Raw genomic sequence first — 18,415 nt, 5'->3', positions numbered from 1 at the left:
ACTCGTGGGTTTCTAGGGGTGCTGGGACGATTGCACGGGAAAACAGGAGAGAAAACACGTTGTAATTACACAGTGCTTTGATCACGTCAGTGGCAATTACTCCTGGGTGCAGACACAAACCGTGCCTTCCGAAAGAATCTTTTCACATGGCTTCTGCCCCTCGGCAGATTGATGCCTTGTCCCCCTCAGTCTATCAGAGGGAAAGCACAGGGGATGGCTGAGCTCCATGGTGCCCATCAGCTCCGAGGTGCTGGGAGTCCCCGGGTGAGCAGGGAGGAGAACAGGTTCTGGAGGAGGGTCAGGCACCTGGGAAAATCAATCTGGCATTTGCACTCCTGCTGGCCCCACCAGCCCCAGCTTGCTCACCACTCCCAATAATAACTGCTTGCATGGAGAGCTCTCTGCTGGGACCTCCTGAGCCCTTGGGCCTCCACTGCCTGGGAAGGAGGTTGAGACATCACCCCCTCTGGGCCCTCTGGAGCCCCTCTTCCTCCTGCCCATCCCCCTTCCCTCGCCTCTTACCTGATGTCTGAGTCACACTTAGGCTCCTGTCACCGTGAGCTGTGTTGTGACGCCTGGCTGACAGCTTTCCCACAAACACATTAAAACCTCCCAGCACTTCTGGGTGTGTGATAGCCCAGGAGAAAAAAAACCTCTCCCAGTTTTCTTCAGCCAAAATCCTTCTCCCAAACCCTCCTCCCCCGGGACCCTGCTCCCCCACCTTTGACTGCCCCAAGCCTAACAAGGGGCTGAGATTTGTCTACCTATCAAGCCTTCCTAATTGATGATTAGAGGAAGGCTGGTAAGTGCAGGTGCCTGAGATCTCTCAGGCCGTGCACCCCCAGGAGCAGCGCATCCCTCGACCTGCGAGCCCTGGAAGGTGAAGATGCAGAGAACACAACTCCTCTTCAGCCCTGCCTCTGAGGACAGGGGGCCCTTGGCGAAGTATGAAATGTGCATAGAGTGGCCTGATACTGAGTGTTCCCACGTGCTGGCATTGTGTTCATCCTCCTAATAACCCTGTGAGGCCGGGGCTGAGTTATCCTCACTTTACAGATTAGGAAATGGAGGCTTAAAGAAGGTCAGGCTCAAGTCCAAAGACCTAGGAAGTCAGGGAGCTGGGACTTGCATCCAACTCTGCCAGCCTGCAAAGTCGCTCTTAACAAGATTGGCTGCTTCCCTGCACAGTATCCCTTTCTCCCCTCACCCCACCAGAGATGGCAGAAACCTCAGGGATGCAGTGAGAGCTCAAACTGCAAATCCAAAATGGAATAAATTCACCTTAGGGGGATAGCCTTGCCAGTCCAGCCCATCTTTCCTCTCATCTGAGCCCACCCATAGGGGCCCCCAACATTGCCATTTTGCCTCGCAGACCAAAGCCAGCCCACAAACAGCAAGGCATGTCCCCCCCACCTCACCCCCTAGCCAAAACAGAGGAAAGAGAGGAGTGAGACACAGGAACAATTCTTTTATTGTACATTGGAGAAATAGCCCTGTGTGCTGGTTCAAGGTGCAACATACAGAATATTGAATTAAGAAAAGAGGGAACGGGGAAGGGAAGGGAAACCTCTTGAGGTCCAAAGTTGCAAACAAAAAATGGTAAAAGATTTCCTCACGCAAGAGGCATTTTTGCAAATACCATGCAAAACAGGCAGCTGGTGTGCCTTAAGAGAATCCCTATAAATAACAGAAAAGACACTCCAAGCATTCCTGTACGTGGACTCAGAGCACAGAGAAAAGAAACTAAAATGCCTTTTGGCATTTCAAGATATTTGGCACTCTTGTGATTACATTTTTTTACAGTCCATTAAAGAGAATAAACTGACATAATATTAGAGAAATAAACAGGCTGCTCACACAACAGACTGCAAGGGGAGGTTAGAAAAAGCTCAAGCATTTTTTTCTTTGTTTTTCGTGTGTGCGTGTGTGTGTGTGTGTGTGTGTGTGTTTCTGACATAAAAAATGTGTCCATTTGCATTAACTTGGGCAAATAGCTTGCAGCAACAAAGAAACACAAGCTTTACAACTCATTTTAAAATAAAACAAGGATCTTTTCTATGTATCATTCCTTAGAAAAGTTCTCTTCTTGTTTTAAACACATTCCTGATAACTTCTAAAGATGACCAAAATAAAACAGAATATCTACAGAGATCATATTCTGAATTTTTTGTACATCCAAGGATAACAACATAAAAAAAATAAAACTGGACAGCATTTCACATCCAAGTGCACAGAACCATTTTTGCAAGATTAAATAATGTAAACATTGGGAACAGCCAAATCAGCGAAGAATGCCAACACCTCAAAATACCTGGTGTTGCCGCTTCATTAAGTGGTTCAAAATCCAGATCTATAATTGCGCAATATTCACCGTATATAAAAAGAAATGGATATTAATTTTGACAAATAGCTGCAACTGAGACTTCTTTTTATTTCTTTATATGTGTGTATATAGTGATTTTTTATTATTTTTAAAATTTTATTTATTTATTTATTTTTATTTTTGCAGAGAAGCCCAGAGCCTTCTCCTCCTCCTCCTTCTCACGCCTCATCTGTCTCCCGGCCTGATACCAGATACAGGTTGTTGATTTCATCGTGGGTAGCAAGCTAGTAATAAATTTCAAAGTGCTTTCTGTTTTCATGCTTTTTGCCAGTAACTGTTATCGCCGTTCTTATTCTCTCCCTTAACTCATTGTCTTTGGGGGAGTTAGACACCAGGAGGTGCCTTGTCGGTCATATTTTTCAGCACGTCATCAATCCTATCATCTTCAATAACAACTGCAAAAAAAGGGGGGAAAAGAGAGGTGAGCGCACTTGGGCCTAGCCAGAGGTCTCTGACATTTCCCGTTTTGCCCAGAGTGGGAGGTCGGGAGAGGAGAGGGGGAGGGAGCAGGGCTCACTGCGCGGTGAAACAGCTCCATCCTCCTCCGCCCCTGCCAGGGGTCCCTTCCCTGCTTTCCTCTGAACCACCCCAACATCCCCTATCCTCCAGCCTGCGTCCCAGCTCCATTCTGAGAAAAGGAAACAGAGAGGGCGCCAATCCAGCCGCTCCTGCTGCAGCCGGGGCGCGCACTGGCGGAGTTCTCCCCGCACCAGGTGCACTAATTTAGACAGAAATGTCTGGAGCTGTGATAGGAGAGAGAGCCAAAGTCTTTGGGTCTCGGGACCCCCGGGGAGTCCCGAGCGCAGCTCCGCTGGGCAAGGCTAGGTGTGGAGATGCGCGGAGCCAAGAGGGGACGCCAAAGCCGGTTCCCACGACGCGCAGCGGGTGGGAGTTAGGGCCTGGCCTGGGCGGGCGCCCCCTCCTGCGCGCCCTCTCCAAATCGCCGGCCGACGGACTCCGCCGCCCGCGCTCCCCGCTGCGGCAGGGACACTCGCGGTAACTTCCGCCTCTCTCACCGTCTCCACCTAGCCTCGTCTTTCTCAGTCCCTCCATCAGTCCCTCGGCGCGACGGCCGCCGATCGAGGTCTCTGGGTCTCCCTGTCTAAGGCGTCGGTCGCCTTTATTGTTTCGGCGGCTTCTGCTTTCTCCCCATACGCGCGTCCTCGGCTCTGTCTCTCCCGCTTCAGCTCCCCTCTCGGGAGCTTTGTCTCGGTTTCTGCCACCCTCGGTCTCCCGCGTACCCCCTCCCCTCCATCCCTGCGTCTCAGTCTCTCTTGGCAGACGTCGGTCCCCCTCATTGTCCCCGCGCCTCTGGAGCTCCTCTCGGAGCCTCTCTGCCTCTCCGCCTCTCTGGGGCTTTTCCAGCTCTCGCGCGGATCGCCCAGGCCTGGCAAACCCCCACCCAGGCCAAGTAACAATGAAAACCCCGTGAGACCCAAACGCCCTAGCCTTCCCTGCAGGAATGGGATCCTCCCCACGCAGGTCCCCACGCCGTCCCCTGGGGGACCCTGGGACCCCCTCCCCCCAGGGTTGTGGAGAGAGCGCAGCTGCGACTACACTGCGCAAAAGGCGGGGGTGGGGGGCGCAAATCAAAAAGCAAACTTTGCCGCGGGTGAGGACCCCCAGCTGCAGCTAGAAGCCGCCACGCCCCCGGGGTGACCCAGCCGGGGATCGGGCTTAGGAGGACGCGTTCCTGGAACCCGCTTCAGCCGGACCCGCAGTGCGGGATCCCCCAATTCTGCAGGAGGGGATTCCGTCGGGTCTGAACCGGTTCCAGCGGGTGGGAGACCTCCGCAACCCTTGTTCAGGCCGCCGCGCGGGAAAAAGGGGATGTCAGGGAAGGGGGCCGAGAACTCACCCCGCTTGCTCCGGCCGATCTGGCCCAGCTTGGGCGGCCGCTTGTTCTGCCCGGCGCCGAAGAAGTTGTTGGTGTCCTGCAGGCGGCAGGAGAAGATCTGGCCCACGTCGCCGCCGTCGCCGTAGGGGCTCAGCTTCTCGTCGCCGTAGGGCAGCACCTCCGACATGGTCGCGTCCGGGGGCTCCGCCGCGGCGCCTCCTCCGCCCGCGTCCCCGCCCGCGGCGGACAGGGTCAGCGGCGCTGGGGCCGGGGGCGGCCGGCCGGGGACGGCCCGCGGGCTGCTGCGGCGGTGGCGCCGGCGAGAGGCCGGGGGACGCCGCTAGGGCAAGAGCGCGGCACCCGCGCGAGCGGCCCGGAGAGCGCCCGCGGCTGCGCTGCGCTGCGCTCCGGCTCCGCGCGCGAGTGGCTGCTGCTCCGCCAGAGGCGAGCAGGACTCACATCCTCGGCGCGCTGGGGCTCTGGGCGGGGGCCGGGCCGGGCGGGGCCGCGAGCCGGGAGGGAGGAGGCGTCCCTGCGAGCCCAGAGGGCGCGGGACCGAGGAGGGCGCACCCCGGGAGCCGGGCGGGCCGGTCCTGCGGCGAGTGCGGGCGGCGGCGCCGGTTCGGGGAGGCAGACTGGGAGCTGCGAGCCGCGGGGCTGCGAGGGGCGGAGGGGGAGGGGAGGGAGAGAGGAGGGAGGGCACCGGGGGAGGAAACCCAGAGGGAGGGTGGGGGAGAGAAACCGAGAGGGAGACGGGGAGAAAAACAGGGACTGAAAGACAGGGAGGCAGGGGAAACGGTGGAAGGAGACAGAGGAGAGGGGGAGAGGAAGGAGAGGAGGAGAAAGAAGAAAAGGTGGTGGGGGACGAGCTAGAACGGAGAGACAGGGGAAAGATGAGAGGAGGAGGGAAAGGATCGGGAGGGAGAGGAAGAGGGTCGGAGAGGGAAGGAAGGGAGAAAGACAGAGGGGGGAGAGGGAGGCAGGGATAGAGGAGGCAGCGAGCTGCGAGGAGAAATGCCGGCCGCGGCGCCGAGGCGAGGCGCGGGGAGGAGGGCGGGAGGAGGCGGGGAGGAGGGGACCCGCGGGCCTCGGGGAGAGATCCCTGCGAGCGGAGCGACGTCACGGGGCCGCGCCGGCCGGCCCGGGCAGCCGCTAGCTTCCTGCCCCCGCCCCCAGCCCCCGCCGTCCCGCTCGCGGGTGTTTACGGGGCCCGGAGCTGGTGCGCGCCCGCCCCGCAGCCGGCTCTGCATCCTGAGGGGACCTCGGGGGGAGTGGGGGTTGCGGGAGCCGGAAGGGGAGCGGACCCACGACGCACACGCGGGGAAGGGCGGAAGCATGCTGACCTCCCTGGGGGCAGATGCTGCGGGGCAAAGATCGGAGGGCTCCAGGGCGACCCACGAACACAGCCTCCCCCGCCAGCTGCAAACCAGGGAGCCCCTCCTCCCCACCGCACTTGCTACCCAATTCAGACCCCGAGGGCCCAGCCACTGGGGCCTCACACTCTTCTCCCGCCCTGGCTCAGTCCGACCTGGAAGGCCTCACTCCCCACCGCCCCCGCCCAACGGCGCTGGACTCCGGCTCCCGCGGGGCCTCCAGGAGGAGGAGGGGGAGAGAGAAGGGGCAGCCCCGCCTCCCGCAGGAGAAGGGAGCGCCTCATTACGCCGGGCTCGCCCGGGATGCCTGGCTCCCGGCGTCCTCTGCCTCCGCTGGGGACGTCCCGGGCCTGCCGCCCTCTGCCCTCGGGGGCCTCCCTTCCAGCAACAGCCGTGCGCCCTGTGGAGAGACTACGGCCTCTGAGATGAGAAGCGGGCTTCTCGATGCCGGGAGGGAGACTGGGGCAGCCCCAGAGGCCTGGGAGGCGCATCTGCCAAGCAGATGGTAACTCCGAGGGGGCAAGGTGCATGAGGAGCGCTCATTATCTTCGCCGGAGCCAACAGCACCTGCCCTCCGCTGGAGACCGTCTTTACTTAGCAGAGCCGCCTGACCACGGGGAGGGGCAATGACCCCAAGGTCATGCCAGCTGCTGGAGGCAGGGCTGGGAAACACATCCAGGTGGCCCAGGTGTATCTCACCTGGCTCATCCTGCTGCCCTGCAAGGGGTCCCATCAACAGTGAAAGGAGCTCTCCCCTCCCATCTAGAACGCCGGCGGGTGGGAGCTGGAGGCAGAAGGGGGAGGTTTTTTCCTGGTATAACATCTGGTGGAGGGGGGAGTCAGTCCAGCCCCCTCTCCAAACTGTGTAAAAGGATTGGCTGGCCTCGGGAAGCCAGATCCCATGCGGGGAGGAGGAAGGGAGCAGAGAAAACGGAGACTGAAGCTATGTGGCAGGTGGAATAAAGATGTCCCTTGGGTTTAGGTCTGGGTTTGAATCCCAGCCCCGTGGTTTGCTGACTGTGCGACCCTGAGCGGGTCATCTCTCTTCTCTGAGCTTCCATGGTCTCAGCTGTCCGATGGGTATATGGTTAGCTACTACCTGTGTACCCTGAAGGACAGTTATGAAAACAAAAATAAAATCAGGCTCTGATGCCTGGCTGAGAGTGGATGTGCAATAGACTTTTGAGAGATGACTTAATGAGTGAGAAAGAACGGTAGCACTTCATTCGCACCATTTCAGGACCACAGGAGCTGGGAGAATCCTTAGAGATGAGCGGGGCCTAGCCCTCATTTCCATATGGGGAAACGGAAGCCCAGAGGGCCAGGGGCTAACCCCAAATCCCACAGCTTGTCTACGACAGAAGCCTCAGGTCCCCAGACTGACCTTGTTCCTCTCCACAAGCCACCTGGCTCATTCATTAGGGCTTTCCCGAGTGACTGCTTTGAGGTTAGCGCCAAGGCGAAGTGTTAAGAGAGAAAACAAGAGCATAACAAGCAGGATGATAAAGTTCCAAGAAGCGCTGACATTTGTCTCCTGCTTTCTTATTTTCCCCCAAAGCATTTTCACATCTATTATTGACCTTGCTTCTCAAAATAAATACCTTTTGAGGTAGAAAGAGGAGACGTTGCATCCCTGTTTAACTGACGTAGCAGAAAGAGGATAAGTGACTTGCCCAAGGTCACAGCCTAGCGATAGAGCCAGGAGAAGCCACTGTGGCCAGCCCTGATTCCGTAGGGGACTCCCTGCAGTGCAGGGCTGGGACCACCCCATTCATCTCACATCCACCTGGCTCCTTCCTTGCTGCTGAGAAGCACAAAGCAATTTACACGCGGAGCACCTAGGACAGTCCCACTGCACAGAAGGTAAGCAGAACGACTTAGTGAGGGCTGACGAATCCCTGCGCGCACAGCAAGTGAGAGCAAGAAGAGAAGTCCCTTTTCCACCCCATCTGTTTTTATGTTTACCTTGCCTTGTTCCAAATAAGGTTAAAGGTGACAGCATCCCACTTTCCCAACTCAGTACCCACCCCCTTCAGGAAGCACACGCGCCTCCCAGCACATGGCACTTGACAGCTTGAAAAGCATCTCCATGACTATTTGCTCATTAATTGCCCAGCTTCGGAAGCCAAGAGGCTGGCTCTGAACCAGAGGCCCAGAGCTGTGTTGAAGAGGCCAGACCCAGGTGACGGAACCTAATGAGGCAGGAATGAAGACTTCTCTCCCCACCTCCCCACAAGGAAGCCTGACAGTACATGGTCTGGGGCAGTAGTCTAGGATGAAGAGCCCACTGAGGCAGTCAAGTTCAAAGCCCTGGTTGGGCGCGGTGGCTCACGCCTATAATCCCTCCTACTTTGGGAGGCTGAGGCAGTCGGATTGCTTGAGTCTAGGAGTTCAAGACCAGCCTGGGCAACATAGCAAGACCCTCATCTCTACAAAAAATTTAAAAATGAATGGACATGGTGGGGCACGCTTGTGGTCCCACCTACTTGGAAGGCTGATCGGGGAGGATTGTTTGAGCCAGGGATGTTGAGGCTGCATGAGCCATGATTGCACCACTGCATCCCAGCATGGGCAACACAGTGAGATGCCATCTCAAAAAAAAAAAAAAAAAAAAAGTTCAAAGCCCTGCTCTGTCATTTCCTAGGTCTGTAATCCTTTCACTCTCGTGCCTAAGTTTTTTCATCTGTCAAATGGGCATAAAAATCATTATTACTTGGTGGTTATTGGGGGAAAGAGAGCATACACACACCACGCCTAGCAGAGTCCGTCCTCAATAAAGGTGGTTGTTATTATTTGCTATGGGCTGTCTTTGTGGCTTTGAGAAAGCTGCCTCTGACTCTACATCACCCAATGGGAAACCTGGAGAAGATCACATCTTTTCAGTGGCAAAACCGGTTTTCCCAAATCCAAAGTAGATAAAACCTGATTGAAGAAAAGGGCGGGGGGTGTCCCAGGGCCTTACTCCAACCTCCCCCTGAAACTTCATCTGAAACTCCTTCACCAAATCCCGGGACTCTAGAAATAAGAACCACAGGACCAGGCCATTTCCATGGGGCCTTTCAGCACAGACATTCCAGGATTGAAAATACGTATTTGATAGTCCAGACTGGGCACCAAGCCCCACACTCAAGCAGGTGGGATAAGAAAGGGGAAGGTCAGCCCCAGCAGCACCCAGCACAGAAGAGAGGCTCAGCACACATCAGTCTCCCCTTGATCTAATCTTCTCCCTCCAATCCAGACAGGGAAACTGAAGCACAGGCAGCGACATCAGACAGTGATGACAAGACGTAGGGAAGAACATGGCTGTGGTACAGCCCAGTCCAGGCCTCTGTGCCTGCCTTCTGGGGTCCGTTCCTTCACCTGGGCATTGGATGGCAGGCCAAGCCCAGGCTCCTGTGGAGAAGGGGTGCTGGGAATGCTGAGGTTTGCCAGGGTCGGCTCAGACCCTAGACAGTCAGGAAGAGAGGCCAGGGGACAATGCCCTGTCAATAGCCAGCTGGTCACCTCGGGAGAGGTTAAGTGACCACCCAGCAGGGAATCACCACTCTGAGCCAGAGTTGGATAAAAACCCAAGTCCCCACTAACCCTCTCAGCTCAGTGACTGGAACCTGGGTTGCAGCAACTTCCCTTCCCTACCCTCCTTGAAAGGCAGGGCCTCTGCCCCCATCCCCGCCTCGTGACCACACACACACACGCACACATGCACGGTGAGAGACAAGCACACGGACTGACTGGAGGTGGCTTAGATCCAGAATCAAGGAATGTTAAGAGAAGAATTCATTCACTCAGCAAACACTTGTTGAGGACTTCTGTGGCAGACACAACCCTGTCCCCAGTACAACTCAAAGGGTGTTAACTTATTTGTCTGTCTAATCACTAAGACCCCTTCTCCAAATAATATCTTACAAGGAAATTCAGTAGATGAAACTTAGACAAAGGGTAAGCTGATGGGGTCACAGGGGTCGGAACTCCACCTTCTGGGCCCTCCATCCCCCAGCTGGTCTCCAACAGTCTCCAAAGGGCACCCAAAGCCCTGCCAGGCTCGGTGTGAAACCACCCCTAGAGCTGATCTAGTCTAACTCCTCACATGACAGCTGGGGAAACTGAGGCCCAGCCAGGGAACGGGAAAACACAGGTTTCCCCACTACATTTCACATTCCTGCCACCCTGACATGACATGTGTCACACTTGGAGTCACAAAAGGGAGGGAAATTCCAGCAATGAGCGATCAGTCACAAAATAAAAGCTCATTTTTTCTGACAATGAAGTTTGGGGTGTTTCTTTAAAATAAAATACAAAGATCACAGGGTCATTGTTTAAAGTTTTTATTGCACCAACAACCCACAGAATGAGAGTCTCATGGGCTCTTCAGGAAATTGTAAAATACCACGAGGAAAGCTTGGAGGGGTTTAGGAGCCAAGCCTCACCAGGGCATGGGAGGAGGTAGGCCACCCAGGTGCCCGATCCTGCCCCCTGCCTGTCCGCCCCCCCACCCCCATCCCCATCATTCCATGTCAGCAGTGCGTGAGGACTGGGTGAGGACCAAGGGCGTGGGGCCGGGCAGGGGACTCTGGGCTTGGAGCTCTGAGGGAGAAATTCTGTCTGAAACTCCCAGCCCAGACCAAGCTGGTGGGAGGTGCTGGGGCTCCAGGCGCCCTGGAAAACTCTCGCTGCCTCTCAAGCCAGGACAGGGAGGACAGAACAGCAGACAGACCTGGCACAATCAGACTTTTACAACCACAGGAGAGTATATCCTCAAGACCCTGGGGTGCAGGCAAGGGCAGGTGCGACTTTAGCCCCAATGGACAGATGGTGAAACTGAGGCTCAGGAGGTTGGAAACATGGCCTGGCTCCAAAGTCCAGGCTCTGAAAACGTCAGATGGCCTACCAGGTTTCTCCTGCCCAGGGGTCCCAAGAGGCTAGAAGTCCCCCTAACTAAGCAGCCCATGACTTCGGCAGAGCGACGAACTGAGCCAAACTGTGGCTACTAAAGGGGGCTAAGGAGGAGCTGACCTCACCCCAGTTCAGAAGGGGCAGCCACTGCCCTCTGATCCCAAATTCAGTACCCACTCCCAGTCATTACTGAGAGCTTGCCATAGAAGGTAGCTTGTGACTGTCACATCCATACCACGAAGGAGGGGCTTCGAGGCCAGAAAAGTTCACAGATTAGTCCAAAACCACACAACCAATGGAAGGCAGCAGGTTGGACGCCAGAGGCCAGGCTCGCCGCTGTTGGATGGTACTGCCTCCCTGAGCAGGCCTGGGGCCAGGAAAGCCGGGCAAACCTCTTCCAGTCTCTACACCTCAGCCTAGCCACAGAAACAGAGTGGGCGTAGATTAGAGTCCAAAGCTCTCACAGGCTGAGGACCCCTTTGGGAATCTGATGAAAGACACAATTCTCTTTCCCAGAGGCAGAACATTGCGTAAACAATTTCCAGGGGATTTGCTGAACCTCAAAGACCCCTCCATGAAAAAGTCAGGGCTGGATCCTCAAGTGGCATTACAGGATCCCCCACCCGTGTTCTGTGATGACAGAAGAGCTTTAACTCCTTCAGCTAAGAGGAGCCAGGACTGACTGAGGAGGTCCCCAGATCTGGGTCAGACTTGTGACGGCTCCATTCTGATCAGAGGGATGCAGCCCCTCACTGCTGAGCCCAGGATCCCACCGAGAAGCCTGGCTGTGCAGGTCTCTGGAGCCTCAGTTCCCAAGCACTGCATTCAGGCACTTTTGCACTCGATGGACATGAGGTATTTAAGGTCCATGATAGCCCTGTAAAGTGGGCAGGATGCAGCAGGGATACTTTCCCACTGTGTGGTGGGAAAAGTGAGTCCCACATAATGAAGATGAGCTGCTCAACTGCAGACAGAGTCACCAGCACTGAGACCAGGTCTCCCAAGAACCAATGCAGCACCTTGCTCACTGAATCCCAGGAAAAGCCTGTTAAATGAGGGTAGACGCAGAAGCCTGGGTTCCATCCCAGCTCCACCCCCTCCAACCTGTGTGGTCTTGAGGTAGTTACTCCACTCTGAGCCAGAATGCCTCTGTGCCATAAAACGAGGGGGACAAGATCCGCCTCAAAGGGAGATTGTGTGGCTCAAATGAGGCATTAAGGTGAGAGCAAGGGACAGCTCCAGCAGTGAGTCCCACGGCCCAGAGCCTCCTACAGCCTTCAGGGGAGGAGAAAAAGGTCTCTTCTTCCTAGGAAGCGACTTCCCATGTAATAGGGAAAATAGGATACTACAGAGCCACCGATGCATGGTCACAGAGGCCCTCCCCATCCAGCCCTGTCAGACCCTGGGCTGGACATGGCAGAGGACAATCTGATCGGGGAGGCAGGTGCTAGGGACAGGTGAAAATGAGGCTCACAGGAAGTGGCAGAAAAAGAATCCAAGAAACTAAAAACAACCTCAGAGAAGCAGACAGGTCCCCACACAGAGGAAGAAACTCTTCCACAGGCTCAGAGGCAGGAGATAAACTGGGCAGACAAGAAGCAGAACTTCCAAGTAAAGTAGAGGACAGAGGAAGAGAGGAAGCAGAAGATGGGGAAGTGAGGAGGCAGAGAGAAGCCGGAAGCACAGGAGAAAGGACGAGGCAGTGAGGAGAGCTGGCCAGGCTGGAGAAGCAGAATTTCTCCACGGAGGAAAATCTTCTGGGGAGAAAAATCAAAATCTGTGCCATACAATTTTTTTTCAAGCATCCTCTCCCAGTGTGAAGTCATTTGCATATTTTAAGAACATGCAGTGCATTATGCATATCTCGTTTTTGTTTAAAGAAATTATGGTTAGTATATTTAAAGATGTGAATGCCTGGGAAATTACAGAGGGAGAAATGTGGGATTTTTGGTCCCCCCTGAATTTTCTGGGTTTCTCAAAACTTTCACATCTGCAGCCAGCTCCCTGAAACTGAAGAGACTGCTTCGCCCTATCCAGGCTGCTCCCAGTTGGCCCTGGGATCAGGAGGCCAGCGTCCTCCTCAGATTCTGCTGACTTCCAAGGCCTGTTCCCCACCCCTTGGGGAAGGGAAAATTGCACAGGCCTTTGGAAGCACAACCTCAGTTTGTCCTCCAAGTCCTCCAAGTCCTCCTCGACCATAGAGACATAGCGCCACCTGGAGGGCATTATGGAGACTGCAGCATTAGGAGGGGCTGGGGAAGGAAGGAAATGAGGAAATGAAGATGAGCGATTTGTTGCAAGCACGTGTGGAGCACAGCCCAATAACTAGGAACGCAGGAATCACCTTTAATAGCTAGGGAAGACCGTGAGGGGATGGAAGCCTGCAATTATGGTCATCTGGACATTAGCATTAGTATCACCTCGTTTGTACCCCCCCAGGCCTAGGGAGCATTCAGGTTACAGATGCAAGGTGCCTGGCCCACTAAGTGCTTAATAAATGTTGAGTTCGGCTGTGTCCCCCCAGAGTCACGGCCCAATGGCAGCAGCAGCAGCATGTGGTCACAAAATGTGGATGTGAGGTCCCTAATGAGGAGCAATGGCTCCAGCAGGGACTAAGGGTTAAGAGCGGGAGATGAGGGTACTCACCCAGACCGGCTCAGCGCCCTCTGCCCCACACCAGTGGCACTGGCTCAGCCTCACGTGCTCCAGTCTCAGGGAAGGGAAATGCCAAGTCCCTTGCTGGCATCTGGAAAACAATAAGGCAGCTGCAGGGGAAGTGACTAATGAGCACTTCAGGGAGCAATTCAGGACAGCACACATGGAAACTGATCTCATTCAAAATTGATCAGTTAACACTATCTAATTAGACAGAAAATGTGCTGAGCACCCGGCTTTCTGGGAGCACGGTCTGGAGGCTGTGGCACCCAGCTAGCCTGTAGAGGAACGACATCTCATCTCTCAGACCAGCCCCAGGACTGCCCTCCCTAGTCCCTCACCCACGCTGCATCTCATAGACAAGCAAAATAGAGCTGAACAGAGGAGAGCTTCTAATCCAGCTTGCTCCTTTCATAGACAGGACTAAGGCCCAGAGAGGTTAAATCACTTGATCAAGATCACACAGCAATGGAGCAGAACCAGAGAGAAAGCCAGACTTTGGGCTCCCAGTCAAGACCATTTATCTCTATCCGGTGACACTGCCCTGACTTTCCTGGGTGGAGTCCTCAAAGCTCTGGACAGGTCACTGGACATAGCATTCTTCCTGTACAATTCATCCATCCTGGCTCCCAGGTCCTAAAAGGGGGGCTGTCCTCACTCCTTACAATCACCACTTTCATCTATGGTCCAAAACCCAGCTCCTCTAGGCAGTCTTCCAGGATTGTTTCGCCCACACCTACTATTTCATTCATGGGTTGACTCATTCATTCCATGTACACTCTGTAGTTAAGAACTTGGGCTCTGGAGTCAGACTGCCTGGGTTTAAGTCCCATCCCTCTTGTGCACTTGGGCAAGACACTTGACCTCTCTGGGCCTGTTTCCTTTTGTTTAAGAATAATACAATCACATTCGTCCATACCTCTCAAGTGAGGACCGGAAGGGTTCATTTTGTACTGCACTTCTCAGGGTACCTAGCAAATAGTGAGCCCTGATGTGAGTTCTAATTAGTCTGCACTGACAACCCAGAATTTGTGGAAAAGGAAAAGAAATGAGACAGTCCCAGCCATATTGTCCATGTCTTGGGCGAACAGCAGGAATTGAGATTTGAGACTCTTATTATGGAATCTCAGAGGAGGAATACCTAACCCAGCCTAGGTGGGGAGGGACAGGGAAGATTTTCCCTGGAGGACACCCCTAAAGCTGAGTGTTAAAGGGTGAATCCGTGTTAGCAAGGTGAAGAAAGGACCAGCATTTCAGAGACAGGAATTCATGTGAGCAAAGACAGACAACGGCATGGCATGGGGTTCTGTTTTTGTTTTTCGTTGTTTTTTGGAGTTGGGGTCTCACTCTGTTGCCCAGGCTGGAGTGCTGTGGCGTGATCACAGCTCACTGCAGCCTCAATCTCCTGGGCTCAAGCCATCCTCCCACCTCAGTCTCCTGAGTGGCTGGGACTACAGGTGTGCACCACCATGGTCAGCTTTTTTAGTTTTTATTTTTTGTAGAGAAAGTGTCCTGCTATGTTGTCCAGGCTCATCTCAAATTCTAATTCCTGGCCTCAAGTGATCCTCCTGCCTTGGCCTCCCAAAGTGCTGGGATTACAGGCATGAGCCACTGCCTGGCCAGCATGGCATGTTTAAGGAAACTCAACAGTTCAGTGTTGTTGGAGTCACAAGGAGGAGACTGAAAGGGACGCGGACAACCGTGGGGAGGTGGCCAGGGACGGGGTCATGCAGGGCTTCTCAGGCCGTGGAAGAGCCAGGACACGATGTTGCAGGTGGCAGAGAACCTGGAGGCGAACCTGAAGCAGAGGCAGGACGTGGCGAGGTTGGTGGTTTAAACAGATCATCCTCGACTCTGTGCGGTATGTTTTCTCTGCTTCCCTTCAGCAGTGATACCAGCCTTGATTGGTTGATCTCTAATGGTCACAGAATGTGCTCTAACCAGGCCTGTCACAAAGGCTCCTTTCAAGTCCTATATTCTGTGAACCACAAATGTTCCCAACAACTGAGTCACCATACCTGTTGATATGGTTTGGATCTGAGTCGCCATACCTGCTGATATGGTTTCGATCTCATGTCGAACTGTAATCCCCAGTGTCAGAGGTGGGGCCTGGTATGAGGTGATGGGATAGTCGGGGCAAAGTTCTCATGAATGGGTTAGCACCACCCCCTCAGTGCTGTTCTCATGATAGTGACTGATGTGAGAGCTGGTTGTTTAAGAGTATAGCATCTCCCTCCACTTCCTCCTGCTCTGGCCATACGAAGTGCTTCTACCCCTTGCCTTCTGCCACGACTGAAAGCTCCCTGAGGCCTCCCCAGAAGCGGAGGAGCAGCTGCTATGCTTCCCGTACAGCCTGCGGAACCGTGAACCAATTAAAGCTCTTTTCTCTATGAATTACCCAGTCTCAGGTATTTCTTTTTTTTTTTTTTTTTTTTTTGAGACGGAGTCTCACGCTGTTGCCCAGGCTGGAGTGCAGTGGCGCGATCTCGGCTCACTGCAAGCTCCGCCTCCCAGGTTCCCGCCATTCTCCTGCCTCAGCCTCCCGAGTAGCTGGGACTACAGGCGCCCGCCACCGCGCCCGGCTAATTTTTTGTATTTTTAGTAGAGACGGGGTTTCACTGTGGTCTCGATCTCCTGACCTTGTGATCCGCCCGCCTCGGCCTCCCAAAGTGCTGGGATTACAGGCTTGAGCCACCGCGCCCGGCCTAGTCTCAGGTATTTCTTTCTAGCAGTGTGAGAAGGGAGTAATACACCTGTCAAACAGGGTTTACTCCTGTTCAGTTACGATCCTTTGAAACAACTCTGAGCCCTTTGCAGGCAGGGACTGTCTTAATCATCTTGTATTTCCAGGCACAAAATACACATTCAGCAAATGTTTGTTGGGTGAATAAATGCCCATCCATGAGCGGGCCGTGGTGAGGCATGCCTGTAATCCCAGCACTCTGAGAGGCTGAGGCGGGCAGATCACAAGGTCAGGAGTTCGAGACCAGCTGACTAACATGGTGAAACCCCGTCTCTACTAAACACAAAAAATTAGCCAGGCACGGTGGTGCATGCCTGTAATCCCAGCTACTTGGGAAGCTGAGGCAGGAGAATTGCTTGAACCCGGGAGGTGGAGGTTGCAGTGAGCCGAGATCATGCCATTGCACTCCACCCTGGGCAACAAGAGTGAAACTCCATGTCAAAAAATAAATGCCCATCCATAATACCAACTTTGAGCATTCCAGAGGCCCTGTGGGACCATCAGCATCCATCCCCCAACTGGAGTTGTCATGGCCTACGATCAGGGCTGCAGAGGGTGTCAGAGAGTGGCTAGTTGGTCATGTTATTGTTTGCTTTTTAATTTTCCCACAGGTTGTTCCTTTTTAGATTTTCCATTAGAATTCTGAATGAATTTGGATTCCAAAGACTGCCTTCCAGCCCCCATCCACTAGATCCGCTGGGGATGTGATTGGTTCTTCCCGAGGTGCTGCTCGGCTTGTAAAATGCTGTGTATTTATGATAACACTCAGTTGTCTCATGGACAACTTCTCTTTTTAGCCTCCTAGGCCTCATGTGATAAAAAGCAAAGATTGCAGGTTTTAGAGTCAGATTGTGGTAGCCTTGAACAAATCACACAACCTGTAAAAGGGTGATGTAGCCTCCCCTGCTGGTTTGCTATATTAGAAACAATACCTGTGAAGAGCCCGACATTGCTGGGCTTGTGATTACGTGTGGATGCAGCAAACTGTAACCCCACTGAGCCCCACTAATTGGAGGTAACAATATCCACTGCATAGGGCCACATTAATGCAAATGAAGTGCCTGGCACAGACAGTCAGAACGCCAGCAGCAATTATTCAAGATTCCTGCCCAATACTGGCTGCCTGGGAGTAAAGAGACTGAGCACAGGGCTGATGCAGGGGACACTCAAAATTCACCATCATCCCATGGTCAGTGTAGAACTGACCTCCTGCTTCCCCTTTTCCCTGTCATCCTTCCTGCCAGCCTTGGTTCCACACATCCATTTAGGACCCATGCAACTCTCCTGGAGATCAGGCTCCTCAAATAGGTGGGAACGGCCAATGATAGCTGAAGTAGAGTATGGGACAGTTTCAGTCCCCAGCAGGCCAGGACCAAGCAGGGCCCTCGCACCCAGGGGGTCCAGGCACAAGCCAGCTTCCCGAGGCACGGGCTGTGTGCCGGTCCTGGGTCTCCCACGACAGGGAGCTCAGTTGGGAAGCTCAGTGGGGAAGAACACTCGGGATGAAGAACTGGAGTCTGTCCAACATTGAGGTAGGCTGGGGAAAGTAGCCTGCCTGCTCCTTTTTAATGTCTTTGATCACATTTACCCACGAAAGCTATGCCAAGGGCTGAACTCAGACAGCTTACCATGCAAATCCCCCTGGGCCAGTTCATTCACCTTCCATTACAGGCTAAGTGCCAGAAGGACGATGAAAAGGGGACGGAGACTTTCAAGGTGCACAAAGAGGCCATTCCCGTCAGGGGCCTTTCACCCTGCCCCGCCCTCCAGCACCTTGTGTAAAACCAGGGTCTTCGTACTTCACTGGACGGACTCAATATTGGCAAGTGGATTCTTACCCCAACTTTCACCTGCTGCTCTAGTGTGGCCACCAGTTCGCCTCTATGGACTTGGGGAACACGTCTCTTTTGAGTGTTCCTGTTAGCACTGAGGAATTTACTGGCCGCACATTTAGTGAGCAGGAAGATGAGGACTTTAGAAACAGCTTGGGGTTTAAATTCAGACCCGTGACTTGCTATATCTGTGCCCTCAGCCCAGTGAACGCACCCTCTCCAGGCCTCCTTCCTCTCCCATACAGCAGACACACCAGGACTCGGCCTGCAGGGGTTTGTGAGGATGCACTCACTCTGAAATAAGTGTGAAACAGCACGCAGCACAGGACCTCCTGCACAGCGGTATTGCTAAATGCTCATGTCCTCTCTGCTGTCCCCCAGTGCCCCATCTCCATCCCATTCTCCCAGCAGGTGAAATCTCACTGCCCTGGTTTGTAGCCTGTTGGGACAGACTTCAAAGACGGTCAGCAAGTCCAGCTATAACCTGCGGGCGGGCTGTCCAGATTCCTCCCTGGGGGCAGGCATCCCTGCCTCCGCATCACACCATCTGGGGGAGGCCCAAACCACTACAGCCAAGGAACAGGACACAGAGGCCTCAAACTCCCCACCTTTCTCTCCACTGCAGCGGGGATTCAATCCCATCCTGAGAACGCTTAGGCTTAGCCATTTAACTCTTTTTAACAAGCAACAGGCTAGCAC

At 54.2% G+C, this 18,415-nt stretch overlaps 1 protein-coding gene and 1 long non-coding RNA gene across 2 annotated transcripts; both read right to left on the bottom strand.

Annotated features, from left to right (window-relative positions):
• Positions 1–2,511: 2,511 nt before the first annotated feature.
• On the bottom strand, positions 2,512–4,413 carry CAMK2N1 (calcium/calmodulin dependent protein kinase II inhibitor 1). The gene is made up of 2 exons (NM_001260527.1): positions 4,242–4,413; positions 2,512–2,778 (listed from the first exon to the last, which is right to left on the bottom strand). The coding sequence occupies exons 1-2, from the start codon at positions 4,405–4,407 to the stop codon at positions 2,708–2,710; spliced, it is 237 nt and encodes a 78-aa protein (NP_001247456.1). The 5' UTR covers positions 4,408–4,413; the 3' UTR covers positions 2,512–2,707.
• A 5,489-nt stretch (positions 4,414–9,902) lies between these two features.
• Positions 9,903–13,250, bottom strand: LOC144335704 (uncharacterized). The gene is made up of 2 exons (XR_013406797.1): positions 13,133–13,250; positions 9,903–12,738 (listed from the first exon to the last, which is right to left on the bottom strand). It is a non-coding gene; the product is annotated as an uncharacterized LOC144335704 (long non-coding RNA).
• Positions 13,251–18,415: the final 5,165 nt, after the last annotated feature.

The sequence above is a fragment of the Macaca mulatta genome, chromosome 1 (genome assembly GCF_049350105.2).
Source record: "Macaca mulatta isolate MMU2019108-1 chromosome 1, T2T-MMU8v2.0, whole genome shotgun sequence".
Classification (NCBI taxonomy): domain Eukaryota; kingdom Metazoa; phylum Chordata; class Mammalia; order Primates; family Cercopithecidae; genus Macaca; species Macaca mulatta.
Note: the sequence above shows the minus strand (reverse complement) of the source record. Positions and strands in the feature narration are given on the sequence as shown.